The following is a 19,354-nucleotide window of genomic DNA, read 5'->3' as shown; positions in this document are numbered from 1 at the left end:
GCTGTTGAGATTGACATCCAGTGATCGAGGGAAAAATACCAGCGCCTTGAGCATGCACTAGTGTGTGGATATGTGCACTATATAAATATCCCATTTATCTAATCCAATTGTTATTACAAGTATATTAACTCTGCTTGATAAGCTACCAAAGTATCTTTCATTTGTTCATCAATCCTTCCATCTCATTACAGGGCTCAATATTGTGCTTTGTTACTTGCATTCGTGCAACCCATTATTACAAAGTAAAGCCTAGTTATTAGTCAGACTTACACCAAGTGCACGTCAAGTTTTGAGAAATATATCAACAATAAATCTAACATTTCATATGTATGTCAGCTAATTTTTCTTCTAAACTTTGAATAGATGTGACATTAAAACATTGCTATTTATAGACATATTTCGGCTGTGACAGCTTCTGTAAACAGGGATCTGCTGCGTCTCTGTGTTGCTATGGTTTCATGGACACTACATTATGGAAATATGTTTATATGCACCGAAACCTCTGACGTTTTAACACACTACATTGCAACTGGAAATTGTCTGGTGCAACTCAGTTTTTATCTTAGGTAGCACCTGGTGTGTCTAGGTTAACATCTCTTACATAGAACCCTGCATAAACGATCAACTATTCATATCAATATAGAGACCATCTCTAAGAAACACATAGTTCATTATGTGAGAATAAAACAGCATTTAATAACATTGATGACCAGTTTAATCCTTGATGTTTTAGGGAAAAAAAGTTTCTGGCTTCAAATGATATGACATTTACGTTTGAAACCTCTGACAAATGTTGTTACCTTAGTTACCATCAATAACATGATTTTGACTTGATCTTGATCGAAAACTTGACCACTAAATGATACCCAAGCACTGCTTTCCTGTTCGTTATGATGATAGTGAAAACACACAATGACAATTTGAAAGACATATATATTAGTGCATGCTCTCTCCTGAATTTTAAACCGCATTATCTCATAAAATTGATGTGGTTTCTCTCTCAATATGTGTCTGCTGTTCCATGTCTCTGTCGCCACAAGAAGCCAAAAACTATTTGTGTTGTTTCGAATACTTAATTCTGCACTTTCTAGTTACAAATGTATCTGTTATGTATGTATATTTTCAATGGTTTTCATATTCTTTTTTTGCACATATATACACACCACTGATCGTGTTATGAGCTGTTTCACAATACTAAAAATGTGTGTTGTTGGTGTAATGTTTTGCATGAAGTAGTATAAGCTTTGAAGAAATTATTGGCTTGATAGAATATGTATTGCTTGATTTCTAAGCATCTTGTTTATGGGTTTGAAAGTATTTTTTTCCAGTGTTGAACTGTCCCTATTGTGAAAACCTGCCTTAATTAACTTTATAAATGTTTTTGGTATAAATAATTGATATTGTACTTACATTAAGCCAGAAAAACACAACATATGTACTCAGTGTTTGGAGACAATGTTTCAACACTCTCTTACTATTCCAATTTGGATGTTTTGCCTTCTTATTCTCATATGAATTCTGCATAATAAGTACATTGCTCTTTAAACACTTGATCTGAAACCCAAACTGCAATATCAGAAAGGGGCCAAGGGAGGTAATCAAATCATTGGGCCGAGCTTTAGATTATCGAGTATGACTGTCAGTATGAAATACAGGTACTGCTTTGTCAGCAAGGTGACCATTGACAAGTCACTTATGGACTGACTCATCTAATTAGAGCTGTACACTGTTTTCTAGGAGATAGCTAGTACTTAAGTAGTAATTGACACTAATATAATGAAAAGATAAGCAATGAAATATAGCACAAATCAAATGTTCTATTCCCCCATTTACGCAGTCAACCCATAACTTGCATTGGGAGATCAGTATAACTACAGATGTAGAAAATGCTGAAAAAATTAATTATACCCAAATATTAAAAGCAGGTTTCCTGACAACTGTTTCCAGAGTTGATAAATAATTTTACACTGATGTGGTAGTATTACAGACCACTGGTCTTAATTTTTACTAACACAAAATGACATATTGCATTTGTGGAATGGGGCACCTATTAAATGCATAAGGCATCATCAGGTGAGACTGGGTACTTGATTTTGAATATACAACACCACTGACAAAGTAATCTAGTGTGACCAACCTGTATGTTTATTCTGGGTATTATACTTTCTCAGCAATGGACAGATTCTAGTACTTTTAGTTGGAGTCCAGTGAACATCCAGGTTAGAATTGGTCTTCAGCATCCAATGCTTGTCATAGGAGGCAACAAACAGGATTGGGAGGTCAGGCTTGAGGTTGTGTAGATGGATGAGTGTTCACGGTAGGTCTTGTAACAGCGTGTGCAGAAATAAAGTTATAAATATGCAGCCCAGATATTTTGCACATAAAATTTTCCTTACAATCCTGAATAATTTCAAAATGTCTTTCTTTTTTATATCTTGCTTACTTACAAGTTTCTACGCTAACGAAAACTGTGGATGCTCATGATGTTGATCACTGGATTGTCTTGTTCAAACTCAGTTACTTACTGACCGCCTCCAGTAGCTGGAATATTGCAGTGAAGCATTAAAAAACAAACAAGAGTCATACTTGTGATCTCATGTGCACAGAATTAGATACATCTGTTGATAGTTGCACCTGTTATTGAATGATATGAAGGAAAACGCAATGAGGAAGAAGTGGATAATCAAAATCAGGGGAATATGTGCAAATATAGTACCCCCATCAGGACCCTCAGAAGAATATGTCAAGGCCAGGAAGGTGTGGACATAATATGTACAAGTAGACTGACTGATGCTGAAACTGATCCAGGTGAAATCTGTGTGAAATATAATGCTTCAGTTTGGTTTGACAACTGAGATTGACATATGACTTCAATATCTTCAATAGGTGAAACTGTATCACCCAAAGTGGTGTCATATTTGGCACCAATATGTCCATATGCAGTTGTGAAGGGTATATTATATCTCCCAGGGTGATTAATGGGATGGGTCTTTGAGCTTGCTGGAACAGTATCCTCCCATTACGCAGACAGTTTGTAGATGCCTTAAAACAACCACATTGACATTTCAATTAACAGATTAGCTACTACCTGTTACATACACATTATAATAGGCCCAAATAAAAACAAAAAAAAAAAAACGCTAATGTCAAGTATGTATTTATTTGATAGGAAGAATGACATAATATTTTTCAGACATCAAAGTCTAATGGTAGCAGTAGTTTCAAGTAGATATAGTTTCAAAGCCGGCAGCTGTCCACTCTGGAAAGTTGTCATCTCCGGCCTAAAATCTCAGTCCCGTCTGTGGCTAGTACATTTACCATCGTTTAAAAGCTCTGGTACCTGGCAGCTGTCATTTAAGGATTTCAGCATGAAATGAGATGCCTGAATATATGTTCATGCGGTACTCAATGCCGTCTAAACCAGTGCAGTCAGCCAGATATGTATTGTCACCAATTAATCCTCCATTGAAACGGCATGGTTGCCGACATGAACTCACTACACATTTTGAGGAGAAAATCAGATGAAAACAAGTGAAATGAGGTCAGCCTTGTATGGATTTACAATCTCACCACTAATGCCATTAACCTTTGAAGATAATATGAAATTCTCACAATTTCTGACACATGTTATATACCATCATGGAGGCTTTTTCTGGTGCAGCATCTCCGTGTATATCCCAGCTTACACTGAGATATAATACATTAATATGTATCTCTTGGCTGGAATCTTATGATCATTTGTCTGAATCCCCTAATGACCCTGATTCTTTGTTTCCCTTCAGTTCTGTGCACATGAAAGAGCTGCACCATTTCTGATTGCCATCCCACATTGATCATAATGATACAATCAAAATACAGTTCAGATTGGGATGTAACCCAGCTTACTGACTCATGCCATTGCCGCCTTTATTCAGATCATCAGTGTGAAGGACAATGACAGTCTGGCCGCGCGCCTCGCCGTTGAGATCAGTGCTGACCTCATGATCATAATGTCAGACGTGAATGGCCTCTACACTTCTCCACCTGGACACCCGGAGTCCCGCCTTCTCCACACCTACTCACCCCTTTACCCAGATAATGGACTCATCTTTGGGGAGAAATCTCGAGTTGGTCTTGGTGGGATGGAGTCAAAGGTATGTCATAAAAGTGAGTGAGTATGGGTATGAGTTTCACTGCATCAGCTATTTTTCTGTAGTATGACTTCAGGGGACATTTGAAATGGACTTCACAAATGTTTGTCATTGAAAGTTTAGACAGAAATTGATGGTTTCATAATACTGTTTCACTGCTTCAATGTTGACGTCTGCTCTGAGTGATCACTGCCATGTTTATTTATGTCTACTTCCTGCCATCCACCGAAACACTTGTAGCATGTGGTTACTTCAGTCTGAAGCAAGTGGGGTGGCATAGTGATTAGGGTGTTAGCTCATCATCACAAAACTAAGGTTCAGTTCTTAACAACAGATGTACAATGTTTGAAGCCCATTTCTTATGTACAAGGCCATGATATTGCTGGAATGTTGCTAAAAGCAGCGTAAACTCATGCTCACTCAAACTCTTCTAAGCAAGTGGTTGTGTTCAAAGTGTGCATCTGATCACCCAGCATTGACTGGGTTACTGGTTCTATAGTTGATAGTATTGTGACTTACATTAAACTTGAGTTGTGCTCTCCAAAGGGATCTGAAAATAAATGGGTGCACACTGGTCCAGCACGGTTAATATAATCTAATACAGTATAACCACATTTAAGGAGTTGAAAATAAAGAGTTGAAAATTATGTTATGACTGTGTAACAGGTGAACGCAGCAACCTGGGCCCTGAAGCTGGGAGTCTCTGTGGTAATCTGTAACGGTTGTGAGGAAAACGCTATCGTCAACATCGTCAAGGGGAAACAAGTGGGAACGTTCTTCACCATGGAGGAGAATGTAGGAACACCAGTGGAAGTGCAAGCTATGCAAGGTGAGGCAGCGGAATCTCAGTTTACAGCTTATTGTAACAGGACTTAATAGTGTCCTGAGTTCACTTTACTATCCTATTATACAACATAATCTGGTGAAAGTTTGTAAGAGTCCCATCTCGTTCTGAATTTATCATCTTTATTTATTTGCTAAGTATTTTACAACAACTTTCCAACTCAGCAATTACTTTATACAAACTATATTTCATTTATTATGGTCGTACAGTTGATTTATGCAGCATACTCTAACATAAATCGACCCGTGAAGGTCCCGGGGTAGAACAGGCCTTCAGCAACCCATGCTTACCATAAAAGGTGATTGTGCTTGTCGTAAGAGGCGACTAATGGGATCAGGTGGTCAGGCTCGCTGACTCGGTTGACACATGTCATCGGTTCCCAGTTGTGCAGATTGATGCTCATGTTGTTGATCACTGGATTGTCTGGTCCAGACTCGATTATTTACAGACCGCCGCCATATAGCTGGAATATTGCTGAGTGCGGCGTAAAACTAAACTCACTCACTAACATAAATCAGGAATACCCCATTCATATGTTCAACTATTTCTTGGCAGTTGGGGTTGCCTAGTATTTAAAGCTGTTGCTCACCACACCAAAGACTCAGGTCCTATTTCCCATATGGTACAACATGTGAAGCCCATTTTTTGAGTCTCCTTTCATGTTATTGTTGGAATACTGTCAAAATTAACGTGACACCTCTCTTACTCTGCTATATCTGTTCTTCAGCTCGAGATGGGTCAAGGAAGCTTCAGGCTTTGACCAGTGGTCAGCGGGCAGCCATCGTGAACCGCATGGCAGACCTGTTGATAGAGAGAAAAGTGGACATCTTGCAGGCCAACCAGCTGGACGTCAGGAAGGCCTACTCAGCAGGTCAGCCTTTGTGGACACATCGTGTAAATCGGGAAGCATAAAGCACAGATCTATTAATCATTTGAAACCAAAGCCTTTGGTGGGAAACACCTCTAGTGGCATTTGAGGAGTTTGGAAGTACAATTTACACAAATTTATGGATGAATAACAACTTCTTTTATTTTGCACATGATACGTTTTGATACAGATTCTTGTACCATTGTCCAGCAGCAATTGATATGTATCGAAAAATCATTCTCACAAAATAAAAGAGGATCTTATCCATAATGTTTGTATATGTTTGGTGGGAAAATTGTGAGAAATATTGTTATCCTTTTTGAAATTGAGTGAGGTGAGCTACAGTGCCCATCTGTGTTCCAGGTCTGGCTTCTCCTCTGGTGTCACGACTCATCCTGAATGAGAACAAGCTGCAGATCCTGGCAGATGGACTGAGGAAGATAGCAGAGGACTCCTTCTCTGCAGTAGGACGGGTGTTACAGCGGACGCGCATTGCTGAGGGTATTGAGCTGGAAAAGATCACTGTCCCCATTGGAGTTCTTATGGTCATATTTGAATCAAGACCAGACGCACTGCCGCAGGTAAATATTCATGTGTGGTGCAGATGCATAGATGCATTATTCATGCAGCAGTTTGTACTATATAAATAACAGAAATTTTCACAGATGAAATTGAGCAATTTCTCATACAAATTATTTAAGTATGCAATAAGTATGATTACACAATGCCATTTAGAAAGTGGTTAAATGTATCAGATGTCATATTAGGAGTAGCTTTTTAAAGTACAAATTCTACGACTTTGTTGGTTGAGTCCCATCCAGGATTCAAACCCGCACCCTCAGAGTCAGACACATCGCCAGCACACAAAGTCAGCCACCTTGCTGACATACATAAAAGTACACATTGCATAAACCTTTTATCAATTTTGTACATTGTTTAAGAGATTAGTATACCCATTTTTCACTGCCTAAAGGCTGAAATATCTCAGGCCCAAAATTTCATTGTTGTAACCCTAACATGAGTAAATTGGCAATGTTATACTACAATTGGAAGAATATTTTAGTGAATTGAGCAGTGTTTATGTTAAGAAATGTTCGTTCAAAAGATTAACGCTCTCATCTGTATGATGAATGCTAGTGAATGTAGTTCATGAGGCTGATACTGCATGGACCACTGTTCTTGAAGTGAAGAGAACATATGGTGGAATGAATGATAGGTAAATTGTCGTTTTCCTTGCTATATTACTTCAGTGCTGGGACCTATTATTTGAAACCAGTTTCCTATCACTAGGTGGCAGCACTGGCAATATGTAGCGGCAATGGACTGCTTCTGAAAGGAGGCAAGGAGGCTGTCAACAGCAACAAGATGTTGCATTCCCTCGTTATGGACGCTCTGGAACCGTATGTGCCAAGGGAGACAATCTCATTGGTAAGGCTCGTTACTGATGTGACAATATTTGGAGTTACCAGACATCCGGTTAAGGAAACAGTGTGACCAGTAGGTGCTTCCCATTTACTTGTAATGTGTAAGATAGATATCTATCTCTGAAGAATATGTCAGTGTGCTTTGAAAACTGGTATTGTTCTGTACAAACAACATGACAATTATGATCAAGTATAAGCAGGCAATTTCAGGAAAATGGTGCTGTGATTATATTTAGATGACTATTGGTAACAGTAGTTTATTTCTCCAGCTATCAGATGATATGTCCTAGGAGGTTTCATTTTGACAGTAGATTTTGCACAATGCCCTGACACTACTATGACATCATGAGCTTGATGACGTCACAGTGCTATGACATCGCTGCACTGCAAATCTAATGGCAGTACTGTGTTCAGAGATGTACATTTTTCATTGAAAACTAATGAAGAACGATTTGGGGTGATAAATAGAATCTCACCCTTGTATCTACTGATATCAGTTGTATCAACACTTGTTGGTAAAGGTAAAAATATCCTCCGCAAGCCTCAGATATTTGTTACTTTATCAACCCATGTTGATATATTATCATATCAGTAGACACTAGGGGGAGAATCTCTATATAGTAGCAGCTTGCAGTGCATAATAATATTCAACGCAATGACAATATTTCACATCACTGCATCAGATCAGCCGTCGTGAGGACATTGAGGATCTGCTCCACATGAACGACTACATTGACCTGGTCATTCCACGTGGATCTAGCGAGCTCATCGAGAAGATCCAGAAGTCCAGTCAGGGTATTCCAGTCCTCGGACACAGCGAGGGCATCTGTCACGTGTATATTGACCAACATGCCAATGCTGACATGGCAAACAGAATAGGTGATTGTTTAAAGTTACTGATGATGTATATCTTTTCTGATGCAAGAATAAGTTCAGTCTACAGTGAAAGCTTTCAAAACTGACATCTGACCAATCCAGCAAGTCCAGTCAAATCTCAGTCCCATCCATGACTTGTACATTTATCATCACCCCTACAATCCAGTATGTGGTTTAATCCAGATTATTCCTTCAGTCCCAATGAATGCTGGTTTAGACAGTTTCCACTGTATTTAAACTAATAATTAGTTCCATAAACCTCCCAATAATATGTAACTGAACTCAAACAACTATGGTCCAGACTTTAATGTTTACAAATAGCTGTCATATCAATCCAGTGTTGCTGAGCGTGGCATTAGAAATAAAGAAAACCACATGCATTGTGGGCTTTACACCTACATACATACATATATCATGATCTTTGCATAGTTAGCTCCATCAACACGAGTTATGTTTAATTTACAATTGTGATTACAAACTGTGATACCTATAGGCACCAGGATATATATTCAGCCCTGTCACTTTGATGTTAACAGTGCAGCTGGCACAAATTGTTTCAAACCATGACTCACGTTCTGCTTTACTTATGATTAGTTGTATCAGACATGATCTGTTCCTGTCTCAGTTCACGATGCCAAGTGTGACTACCCTGCTGCCTGTAATGCCATGGAAACGCTCCTCCTGCATAAATCACATCTCTACACCCCGCTCTTTGACAAGATCTTTGACACCTTCAAACAAGAAAATGTAAGTTGCTCATTTTGTTCTTGAAGTTCAGAAGGCCGTTTCTTAACTTTGGCACCCCATTGTCCTACAGTGGCTAGCAGGACTTCATCCAGTTTGAAATCCTAAGTGAGTCATCCTGCTTGAATGAAGACCTCTCATACATTGATTAAGACAGCTTTTGGGATGAGATGATTATTGGTTGGTGCTCATGATCACCATAATAAACATGTAGCAGGTTGTGGAGTCATCACAGCTGACATCCTTACCTTGACAGAGCAGGGCATGGAGTCATCCTATATGGACAAGGCGTCCAATTTTGGATTGGAAGGTCTGTGGTACAAATCCCAGAACAGAAATTTATTGGCTACTACAAACACACATTATTTCTCGTAAACTTTGATATTGCTTGTTGATAATGAACACGAGAACTGTAGACAATAGTGTGGCATCAGTGACATACTCAGTACAATGATTCAGCCCCCAACCCCAACCCCAACCCCAACCTCACAGTTTCTATTAGGAGCCAATCAGAAAAATGTAGTGTGTTGGCATGGCATCATGTTTATACCAAATTAGCATGTGGTCAGACTTGTTTGACTTGCTTCATCATTCAAAGAAGGGATGATGGGGTAGCCTAGTGGATAATGCATTCGCTCATCACGCCGAAGACCCTGGTTCGATTCCCCACATGGGTACAATGTGATATTTCTGGAATATTGCTAAAAGCAGTGTAAAACTCAACTCACTCACTCTCTCATTCAAAGAAAGTTTTAGAGCATACAGTAATCACCATCCAGCCATCAGTCTGTAAATATTCACCATATGTTTTCCATTACAGGAATGAGGCTTGCTACATCTTTCTTACTTGATTTCTGGAAGAAAAATGCAGAGGATATGCATCGATATCTCTGTCTATCCTCAGTCTATTTTCAGTTTCAGAAACGTTTAAACTGTTGAATATTTCTTGCTGAAACTTGCTGGAAAGATCAGTCAGGTGATGAACTGGTGCCTTTCCTTAAGTTACCGTTTCTTAACAGCAGTATGTTCTTTCACTGGCCTCGTCACGCTGAAGACCCGGGTTCGATTCCCCACCTGGGTACAATGTGTGAGGCCCATTTTCTGGTGTCCCCCGCCATGATATCGCTGGAATATTGCTAAAAGCGGCATAAAACCAAACTCACTCCCTCACTCACTCTTTCACTGGCTTGGAGGTATCCAATAGAGATGATTCCAAAATGCAGGAAAGTTCCAGATTGCTCAACATCTAGGGGTAATGTCATCTCTGATAACCTTTGTTTTGAAGGTGAAGATCCATGCAGGCCCTAGGCTAAGTCAGTCCCTGAAGTTTGGGCCGACCCCCGCCACTTCCATGAAGACAGAGTACAGTGCCCTTGAATGCACGGTGGAAGTTGTGGAGGACATTGATGAGGCCATCGCACACATCAATAAGTTCGGCAGCTCTCACACCGATGCAATAGTCACTGATGATGGTGAGTCTGACACAACAGCAATGTCATACTCACGTTTATCCAAATTTTGACCCAATGTTTGATGTCAAGGAATTGATAATCAAATGTCATATAACTGCTTAGTTTGGAACATTTCAGCAAAATATTTTTAAAAGCAAAAAATATAGTATCTTCAAAAAATACAATGTTATTGCTGAATGACAGTACATCAAGCATCCTTGATATCTCTAGGGTATATGTTCCAATAACTCTCCACTATACCCTGGATGCATATGTGGCCCTGCCCGATAAATTTATTACCTCCCTTGGTCTCCCTTTTCACCCAATCAGGTGTGTTTGATTGGAAGTTGAGCATACCAGTCACAACTCACTTTCATTTTTTAATTATCTAACCGATTAAACTTGGCAACACAAATGATGTAGAGGCACTCTGAAAGATGTAGAAGGAGGTCTTGCATATATTTTTGTGGCTTGTCATTTCGTCAAGGTGTGGACCTGTCAGCTTGTCTGTATGATTTTCTCAAAATCTGAGTCATCCTGTGAACAAACCTTCAAAGTTGTGACTGTTATCTTTGTTGACACTGGCAAGCTCAGTTATAACTTCGGTGTAGCTGATTTGCTACTGCGAAAATGCAGAGTCAGCAAAGGGAGGTCATAATATTACCCGACCGACACATAGATGCATCAAGTGTATAGTGGAGACTTATCAGAGTGCATACCCTGGAGATATTGAGGATGTACATCAAGGGGCCTTCACAAGACATGTATTCCATATTGCATATCCCTCGGTAATAAATAGCAGATGAGGTCCAACAAAAAATTATAATTCCTACTGAAAAACAGTGTTTTGAAAACATTTTGGTAAATATTTTATCTGGTGATCACAAATAAGAAATGAATTCATGAATACATTGAATCCGTGAGTGAATGGTAACAGGACTCAATTGAAGAGATGTTAATCTACTTGCACCTGGTGCAACCTGAGATAGAAACATAGTTGCACCAGACAAATTCCAGATACACTGCTTTTATGTCAATCTGTAATGAAAGAAATATGCTTTTGAATTATTTAGATGTTATATTCTGAAGTTTACCCATTCAAAAATTGACTTCACTGTGGTGCAAGATAGACTAATGACTTGGTTGCACTTTGTAATATTGGGTTGCACCAGTGTAAGTGACAAAGTACTAAATCAAGCCCTGGCTTAGAATATATTAGTTAATCTACAAATACATTTGGTGACACAGATGAAGCTGCAAGTCACTTCATGAGGATGGTGGACAGTGCGTGTGTGTTCCACAATGCCAGTACCAGGTTCGCAGATGGATACAGGTTCGGACTTGGTGAGTAACTCACAAAATGTAGTGACATGGATTAATCAGGTGCTTTTTAACTTCTTTTGAGTAGTATAACCAGTTTCATTTAAAATATATCAGTAGGTGTGATTACATGATAGTTCAAGCAGCCTAGTGGTTCTGTTGTCAAGACCAGAGTTCATTTCCAACAGAGGTACAATGTGTGAAGCCTTTTTATGGTGCCCCTGCTGTGATATTGCTGGAATATTGTTAAAACTACATAGGAAGGAAGGAAGAGCTTCATTCGGTATTTATGGCCACATGACCAAGAGTACAATTAAATGAGCATGATATAGCACATGGACAGGTGAACAAGTTTATAAAAAAAACCAAAACATAAAACTACATAAGTAACTGTTATAGTTGTTCAAAATACATAAATGTTTTGAAACTCAATGGGATATTTAAGAATGGACACAAAGATTTATGTGTTTGTATCTGCATATCTGTGGATTAAGAATTCAAGGTTATTAATAGTTTCTAGCAACCTGTGCATGTCCTGAGAGGATGAAGTTGTGAAGAAAGAGTTTATGCAGATTCTCTAGTGTTTCCAGGCTGGCTGTAAATACAAGAACCTGCATAGTCACCCTCAAGTTATATATGTTACAGTCTGAAAGTGAAATCAGTCATTTCATGAAATAACTAACAATTTCGGTCATATCAGGAAATGACTCAGAGGGTCAGCTATTTCGTGTAACAACAATCAACATACTTCAGTTATTTCATGAAATTTCAGTTCATCTATTTGTGATGGACAGGCCTTTCTGAGGTGTGGCTGCTCTGGACACAGCAAGTGTCAAACAAACAGGTGTAAATGCTTCAGGTTGAAGTGCAATATTCGCTGTCACAAAAGCTTAACTGCTCAAATGAGTGATGTTGAAGTTGTGATCTACTTTTGTAGATTAAGTGAAATGTCATGAAATGGCTGAAGCATATTTATTGCTTTTACACAAAATGACACGAAATGGTTGACCCTCTTAGTCATTTCACAAAATGACTGATTTCACAATCTGACTGTAACATACAAGTTTCTTCCCTCTTTGCTGTTCAAAAACAAATGATTCAGGGTGTGATTCACATGCACAAAGGGAGAGAATGTGAACATATCATATAAAAGAATTGTATCAGGATATGAATCGTATCACACCCTTATTATCAGGACACTCTTGAGTGCACCTATGTTATCTGTGTTTAAATCTGGACTGAAAACATGCCCCTTCCTATGCTACCACTAATTGTGTTTACTGCTGTGTGTCTTGTGTATATATCTCGACATGCAGTGATTCACTTTGAACATGTCCCTCCATGTAGAACTAGTACTTCATAAATATCCTTATTATAATTATATAATTAGCATAAGTATCCTTATAGTTATCATACTTATCATGTTGCCACCTTGCCATACCAACAATGGGGTAGGCTAGTGGTTAAAGTGTTCATTTATGATGTCAAAGACCCGGGTTTGATTCCCAACATGGGTACGATGTGTGACGCCCATTTCTGGTGACCCCAATCATGCTAGAATGTTGCTAAAAGCCGCATAAAACCCAACTCACTCACTCACCCATACCCTTATGCCTCTTTAATTGTAGCAATAGGAGCAATAGGGTAGCTTACTGGTTAAAGTGTTCACTTGTAATGCTGAAGACCCGTGTTCAATTCCAGACATGGATACAGTTTGTGGAAGCCAATATCTTGTGGCTCCCACCTTGACATTGATGGAAATATTGGTACAAGCAGCACAGAACTCACTCACCCACTCACTCACTCACTCACTCACTCACTATTATATCAATCACTGTTTGTCAATTCACCAAGAATGTCTCTGATTTCCCATGATTTTCATGTTGTTTCAGGAGCTGAGGTCGGCATCAGCACATCTCGTATCCATGCTCGGGGTCCAGTAGGCATCGAGGGGCTGCTGACGACAAAATGGCTGTTGTCTGGTTCAGGGGAGACAGTCGCAGATTTCACACAAGGGAAATTGCAATATCTACATGAGAAACTTCCTGTTAAGGATGAAAATGGCAATGACTTTGCATCAGAGGCTAATGTTTAATATGAAATTAAATTTGTAATGCAAAGAGAAGCCCACAAAGATGTTCCTCATACACAAACTATTTTCCTAGTGAATGTTATTGATAAGTGACTACCACCATTGTTATGCTAATGGATATATTTTTATTAAGAATCAACTGAGCATAAAAATTGATTAATATACATTTTTTTTTTAAATCATGTGGATCCTATGCATTCATGGTTTAAGCAAGTTCACAGTGATCCATTATTAAACTGACAGAATAAGCAAGGGAAAAAATGGTTTGTGAGAATGAAATGTGCCCCAGTCTGATTTGTTACTATGGTCTGAATTTGTCAGCCATCAACTAACAAAATATCTTTGTCAAATTTTCAGTGTATTGCACTGTTTTGTGCTACTCTTTGGGTAGGGATGTTTTATCTTTCCTTATATGCTGAAATTATTCTCATATGATGTATAAATTTCAACAGAGTGCCTGTTCTGATTAACCCTATCAAATGTTGCATTGTATTATATGTCAGTTTTCGTTCATGAAAATGCAATGACAAACAAAATTCAGATTCGCAGTGAATAGATGGATTTGCCTCCAATTTTTATGAATGAATCCAAATTGCAGGACATCATTGCCAAACACTTTTAACCTGATACCGAGACAAAGATGGAAATGTTGTCATATATCCCTGAGTTAGTTTTACTAGGGCTATGTCTTCTAAGCTGTGTTTGTCAGTTGCTATTCATGCTGTCTGTAGTCATATTTAATTGTTAACCAATTTACAGCATGCCATAATCTAGCTCTAGTCAGTCTGCAATGCATAATGTATACAAGGGTAAATTATTTAGATTTGTACATATGAAATTCAAGATTCTTTATCTAATCATCCAAATATTATTACCAATCCTGCAGTGATTCTGGATTTGAGTAGGCCATCAACAGCCTATGATGGTTGTAAAAGGAGAGAAAATGGTCCAGGCAGTCTGGGTCGTTGACGTGGTGGAGGCCATCTCTTTATCCTCTGACAGTATGTGTCATTACGTGTATATTGAATCCTGGATTGGCTGGCTCTGACTTTACATTACTTAAAGACAAACATTGTATAGCTGGAATATTTCTGAGTATGGAATTAAAACAAACAAATCATCCTCAGGTGCTGAGAAAATAAAGCCTTGAGGAGGAGACAGGAGAATCTTGATAGATCTGTTTACTGGCAGGCCCTACAGAGAAGTACTGGCATTTCATAGATCAAATAACATACAGTAAACATTTATAACAAACATGCTTATAACAATGTGAGTGAGTGAGTTTAGCTTTACACCGAACTCGGCAGTATTCCAGCTGTATGACAGCAGTCTGTAAATAATCAGACAATCCATCGATCTGCACAATTGGGAACGATGACCTGTGTCAACCAAGTCAGCGAGCTAACAACAAGCATAGTTACCTTCTATGGCAAGCATGGGTTGCTGAAGGCCTATTCTGCCCCAGACCTTCACAGGTCTGCTTATAACAGAAGTGACAGATGTGAAAACATAGACTTGGTCCTGAACGCTTGCCGTTTGTTAAAGCAGAAACATGCATAACAAACTACATACTTGCTTACTGTTGTAAACAATTTAAACCAACAGTGAGTGTTTCCTGCAATCTGATTGGTTAATTACCCTGGTTGAATATAGTGTGTGACATACCTGAACATGATGGCCTAGTAACTGCACATTAATACATTGACACTAATACAGTACTACTGCATGGATTTGCATAATGGAGGAGGATTGCCACCTCAGTTTTCTTTCTCTTCGATAGTGATTGAATCTTCGAAGACGACAAATTCTTGGAAGAATTATTCAAAGATGATGGGGAGTACAATCCAATCGCACATAATCATATGATTAGGTAATAGTAAAGTGATTGAAGAGACATAACATAATATCCTTCAATCGTCTTTATGCACAAATGAACTGCTCTGTTCACTTGAGTTTGTTATAACCTCAGGTTAATGTTAGTATAGAATTGACATGTATTTTATTGCAGAAACAGATCATAGGTGCATGACTTTGAAACAAACAGATCTTTATTTGCATGAGTTCTATATGACCTAGTTCTCTGTGACTAGTAGATTGGTAGAGGTGGACTTATGAAAGGCTTCATTTTAGTTACAATAAACATAGCATTCATTAGTAGTCAGTTCTGAATGAAAATTTAAAGTTGATTATGTAAAGAGTTTCCTTTTAACAAAAAGGAGCTAAAGGAAATCAAGTCATACATTCTCGGAGATCTCAGTCAAGAGGTCAATGGTCTCGTGAAAATACCTGGAGGTTGTCTCATTAAAATACCTGTACATGCTCTCTCGTCAAAATACCTGTACATGGTTTCTTGTAAAAATATCTCTGTATGTCTTAACCTTATACAGTTTTAACTATGAATAAATGATACAGCAACTGTGAACTATGAATGAATGATACAGCAACTGCAATTGCTGAAGATGTGATTGTCATTTAGTGTTTGTAGAAATAAGAACCTGATTGAGAATGTGTCTTACATTCAGTTCCCTTTTGTTGAATGGCCTGACTGATACAGGAGCACTAGAATCAGCTGTAATGGAATGTGATGTTATGGCATAAGTCATCAAAGTCATGAAGGTATGGAATTTCAGTTTGAATTTTATGGCACATGATAGTTTTGGAAAATGGAGTACTGTTATGACATCTTTGAAATATTATATGTTCATGTCAGACAGGTTTTTCGAGTGATATGCTCCTTGAATGGAGTTGGCAAATACACAGGTCTTCCATATTGTTTTAGATAAGCTGTCCATACCCAAAATATTGTTGTACACTTGAAATTTCAAGTACAGGAATTTTCTTATGAGTTTTACATATCAACCATTTTCTGTGTTGTCATCTGTTTGTTATCTTATTTACATTTTTGTTAAACATTGGAAAAATCTTTGAGGCTAATGGTGTATGAATCCAAATAGTTAAGGAACAGCTGCCCCAGTTGTTGGTGTAGTTACCAGTGTAGAGTTGCCTCCCTTGCTAGATATCAGTGATCCTGGGTTTCAATCCCAATTTTCCCTGACAACAAATTTTATGTGTCATCTCCACCATTTGCATACTGATGTAGTGGGGTAGTGTAGTGGTTAAAGCATTTGCTCATCTCGCCAAGGAACCAGGTACAGTTCCCCAAATGGGTAAAATGTGTGAAGCCCATTTCTGGTGTCCCTTTCAGGACATTGCTGGTATTTTGCTTAACACGTAGTAAAAACCAAACTCACTCATTCATACAGTTTTATGAAATGAGCCGTAGAATATTGTCCAAGCAGAGAGCAAGATGCTTTTCTCACATTATGCCAACACGCTATGCTGTAACTGGAATACTTTTCAAACCAGCATTAAACCCGTCCTACTTTTGTTATTTGTACAGTTGTTATTTTAGAGGATGATAGTGCCATATATTTTGTCAAATTGTGCCATTCTTGTGTACTATGTTATGTCTCTGCTCATATTACCATACACTTGTATAACAGTGTGAAATTCATTGTAAATGAGAAAATATGCAGACTTAGGCCAGATCGTTATACAAGATTGTTTCTAATCTGGTTCCCAATAAACATGATAACCATCTTGTACCTTCCTTATTTACAATGCATGAAGAGTGTTTGAGGTTTGTTGTTTAATGCTACACTAAACAATGATGCAGCTACCTGACAGTGGACTGTAAGTAAGTCTGGACACGGCTATCCAATGGTTGATATTGTGAGCAACAGTCCACATCATCAGGATAAAGTGACACAAATTTCATTAAGCTGGACTATCTTGTATATTCTGATGCCACTTCACCCATTTTGTCGGGTCCAATTTTGTTGTATGTCCCATAGGTAATTAGGTAATATGTTTTCTGAAGTCATGGCAGCATTTCACCTGTATCAGACACATGAAGATGCGGGATAAAAGTGGTCCTCTGTAAACCATGCTTGTTGCAGGAAGCAACTAACTGGATTGGGTTGTCAGGCTTGCTGACTTGACTGACACGTCACCCTTAACACTCAAATCACTCAACACCATGCATCTCAAAGTGAGTTTATTTACACAAAGCACACACATCCTAAGGAATGATGCTTCAAGTTGTACGTTGCCCCACAGTGATTCATACGATGTAAGTGATGGAGTGAGTTTAGTTTTGCGCCGCACTCAGCAATATTCCAACCATATGGCGGCAGTCTGTTAGTAATCACGTCTGCACCCAACGATTCAAAAACTCTTACAAACATCATGATGCAAGGATATCATGGGACCAGCAGTCTTTTAATTCTAGTTTACATATTCTTGCTCACTAATTACCTGGGCTTTGGTGAAGTACAAATAGGTAAGAGAAGTTCAGTATATTATTTCTTTTGGCATGAAATTGTTTGGGTCAGTAAACGCAGTGAAAAATTAAATGCAAATTCTGCATTAGCTGCAGGATTCATATTATAATAGTAGCACAATTTGTTCTGAGGAGCTTTCAAATACACAATGCCATTTAGAAAGTAGTCAAAATCAGTCAAATATGGAATTACTTTCTCAGTAAATGACAGATTCTTGTACTTTAAGGGGTTTAGTCGGACTCAGGATTCAAATGCACACCTTCAAGGTGAGGTATCTTATTACTTGCACTTAAAGGAGGTATTATTGTCTGTAAGAGTTCTCCAGACAACATAAGGTATGTCAGTAAGTTTCAAACCTGGTATACCTATAGAGATCTTACACTTACATGACACATTAGAATTGACTAGAGTCCCTTTTAACCATTTGTTGTTATGATCCAGTGACTTACTAATAACTGATGTTGACTGATTTATCCAACTCATAATAAAGACAAGGCTAAAACTGAAGAAGTGGACAAAACTCCATACACAGCAGTCAAAATATGTAACCCACAGGGCTTGATTTAAGAGATGTTAATATTCTTGCACCAGGTGCAACCTATGATAAAACCTAGCTGCACCAAACAAATTCCAGTTGCACTGCTTTCTTGCAATGCATAGTGGAATAAAAATATGCTTTTGAATTATTGACATGGGTTTTTTTTTTCAAAAACTGGCTTGCACCTGTTGTAAGTTACACCAATAATTGGGTTGCATTTTTCAATATTGGGTTGCACTAATGCAAGTAACAAGCACTAAATTAAGCCCTTACCTAGTATTGTCAATAACAAAACTCCATATCACATGCCATAATAAAACATATTTATGTCACTTATATTCTATCAATATCAAAAGCCTCTTCTGTGTGAGGCTTTCAAAGAAATTGTTGCACAAAGACTTTTTAATTCTTTGTCTTCCAGTTTATGTGAATCAACTTCATAACCAGTGATGTTACTGAAATACCACAATGCACATAAGGTCACAGATACATGAAGACTTAAAACTCCAACATCTACACAATGTCATAACTGTGATATGTACCACATCACACTTTGGTCTGACGAGAGTGATACAATACATGCTCATTCACAGCTTGTTCAGCTTGACCTGATCAAGTGAATACTAATGCATTGCATGACTGCCACAAGTGGTTGTCACAACCTTTGATTACCAGCATGCCCAAACAACTGAGACAAGATCTCAATTTAACATTCTCTGTTCCG

At 38.3% G+C, this 19,354-nt stretch overlaps 1 protein-coding gene across 1 annotated transcript in view; it reads left to right on the top strand.

Annotated features, from left to right (window-relative positions):
- The window catches only part of LOC137265849 (delta-1-pyrroline-5-carboxylate synthase-like), a 41,812-nt gene extending 24,464 nt beyond the window's left edge, over positions 1-17,348 (top strand). Inside the window, exons 5-14 of the mRNA XM_067801309.1 lie at positions 3,915-4,133; positions 4,797-4,959; positions 5,702-5,845; positions 6,206-6,423; positions 7,133-7,270; positions 7,950-8,145; positions 8,768-8,889; positions 10,172-10,358; positions 11,586-11,681; positions 13,550-17,348. Of these exons, the coding sequence (XP_067657410.1) occupies positions 3,915-4,133; positions 4,797-4,959; positions 5,702-5,845; positions 6,206-6,423; positions 7,133-7,270; positions 7,950-8,145; positions 8,768-8,889; positions 10,172-10,358; positions 11,586-11,681; positions 13,550-13,752 (1,686 nt within the window). The 3' untranslated portion in view covers positions 13,753-17,348. The remainder of the gene's footprint in view (positions 1-3,914; positions 4,134-4,796; positions 4,960-5,701; positions 5,846-6,205; positions 6,424-7,132; positions 7,271-7,949; positions 8,146-8,767; positions 8,890-10,171; positions 10,359-11,585; positions 11,682-13,549) is intronic.
- The last annotated feature ends 2,006 nt before the right edge of the window (positions 17,349-19,354 follow it).

Source organism: Haliotis asinina, chromosome 15, assembly GCF_037392515.1.
Source record: "Haliotis asinina isolate JCU_RB_2024 chromosome 15, JCU_Hal_asi_v2, whole genome shotgun sequence".
In the NCBI taxonomy this organism is placed as follows: Eukaryota; Metazoa; Mollusca; class Gastropoda; order Lepetellida; family Haliotidae; genus Haliotis; species Haliotis asinina.
This window is presented reverse-complemented; position numbering and strand designations above follow the sequence as displayed.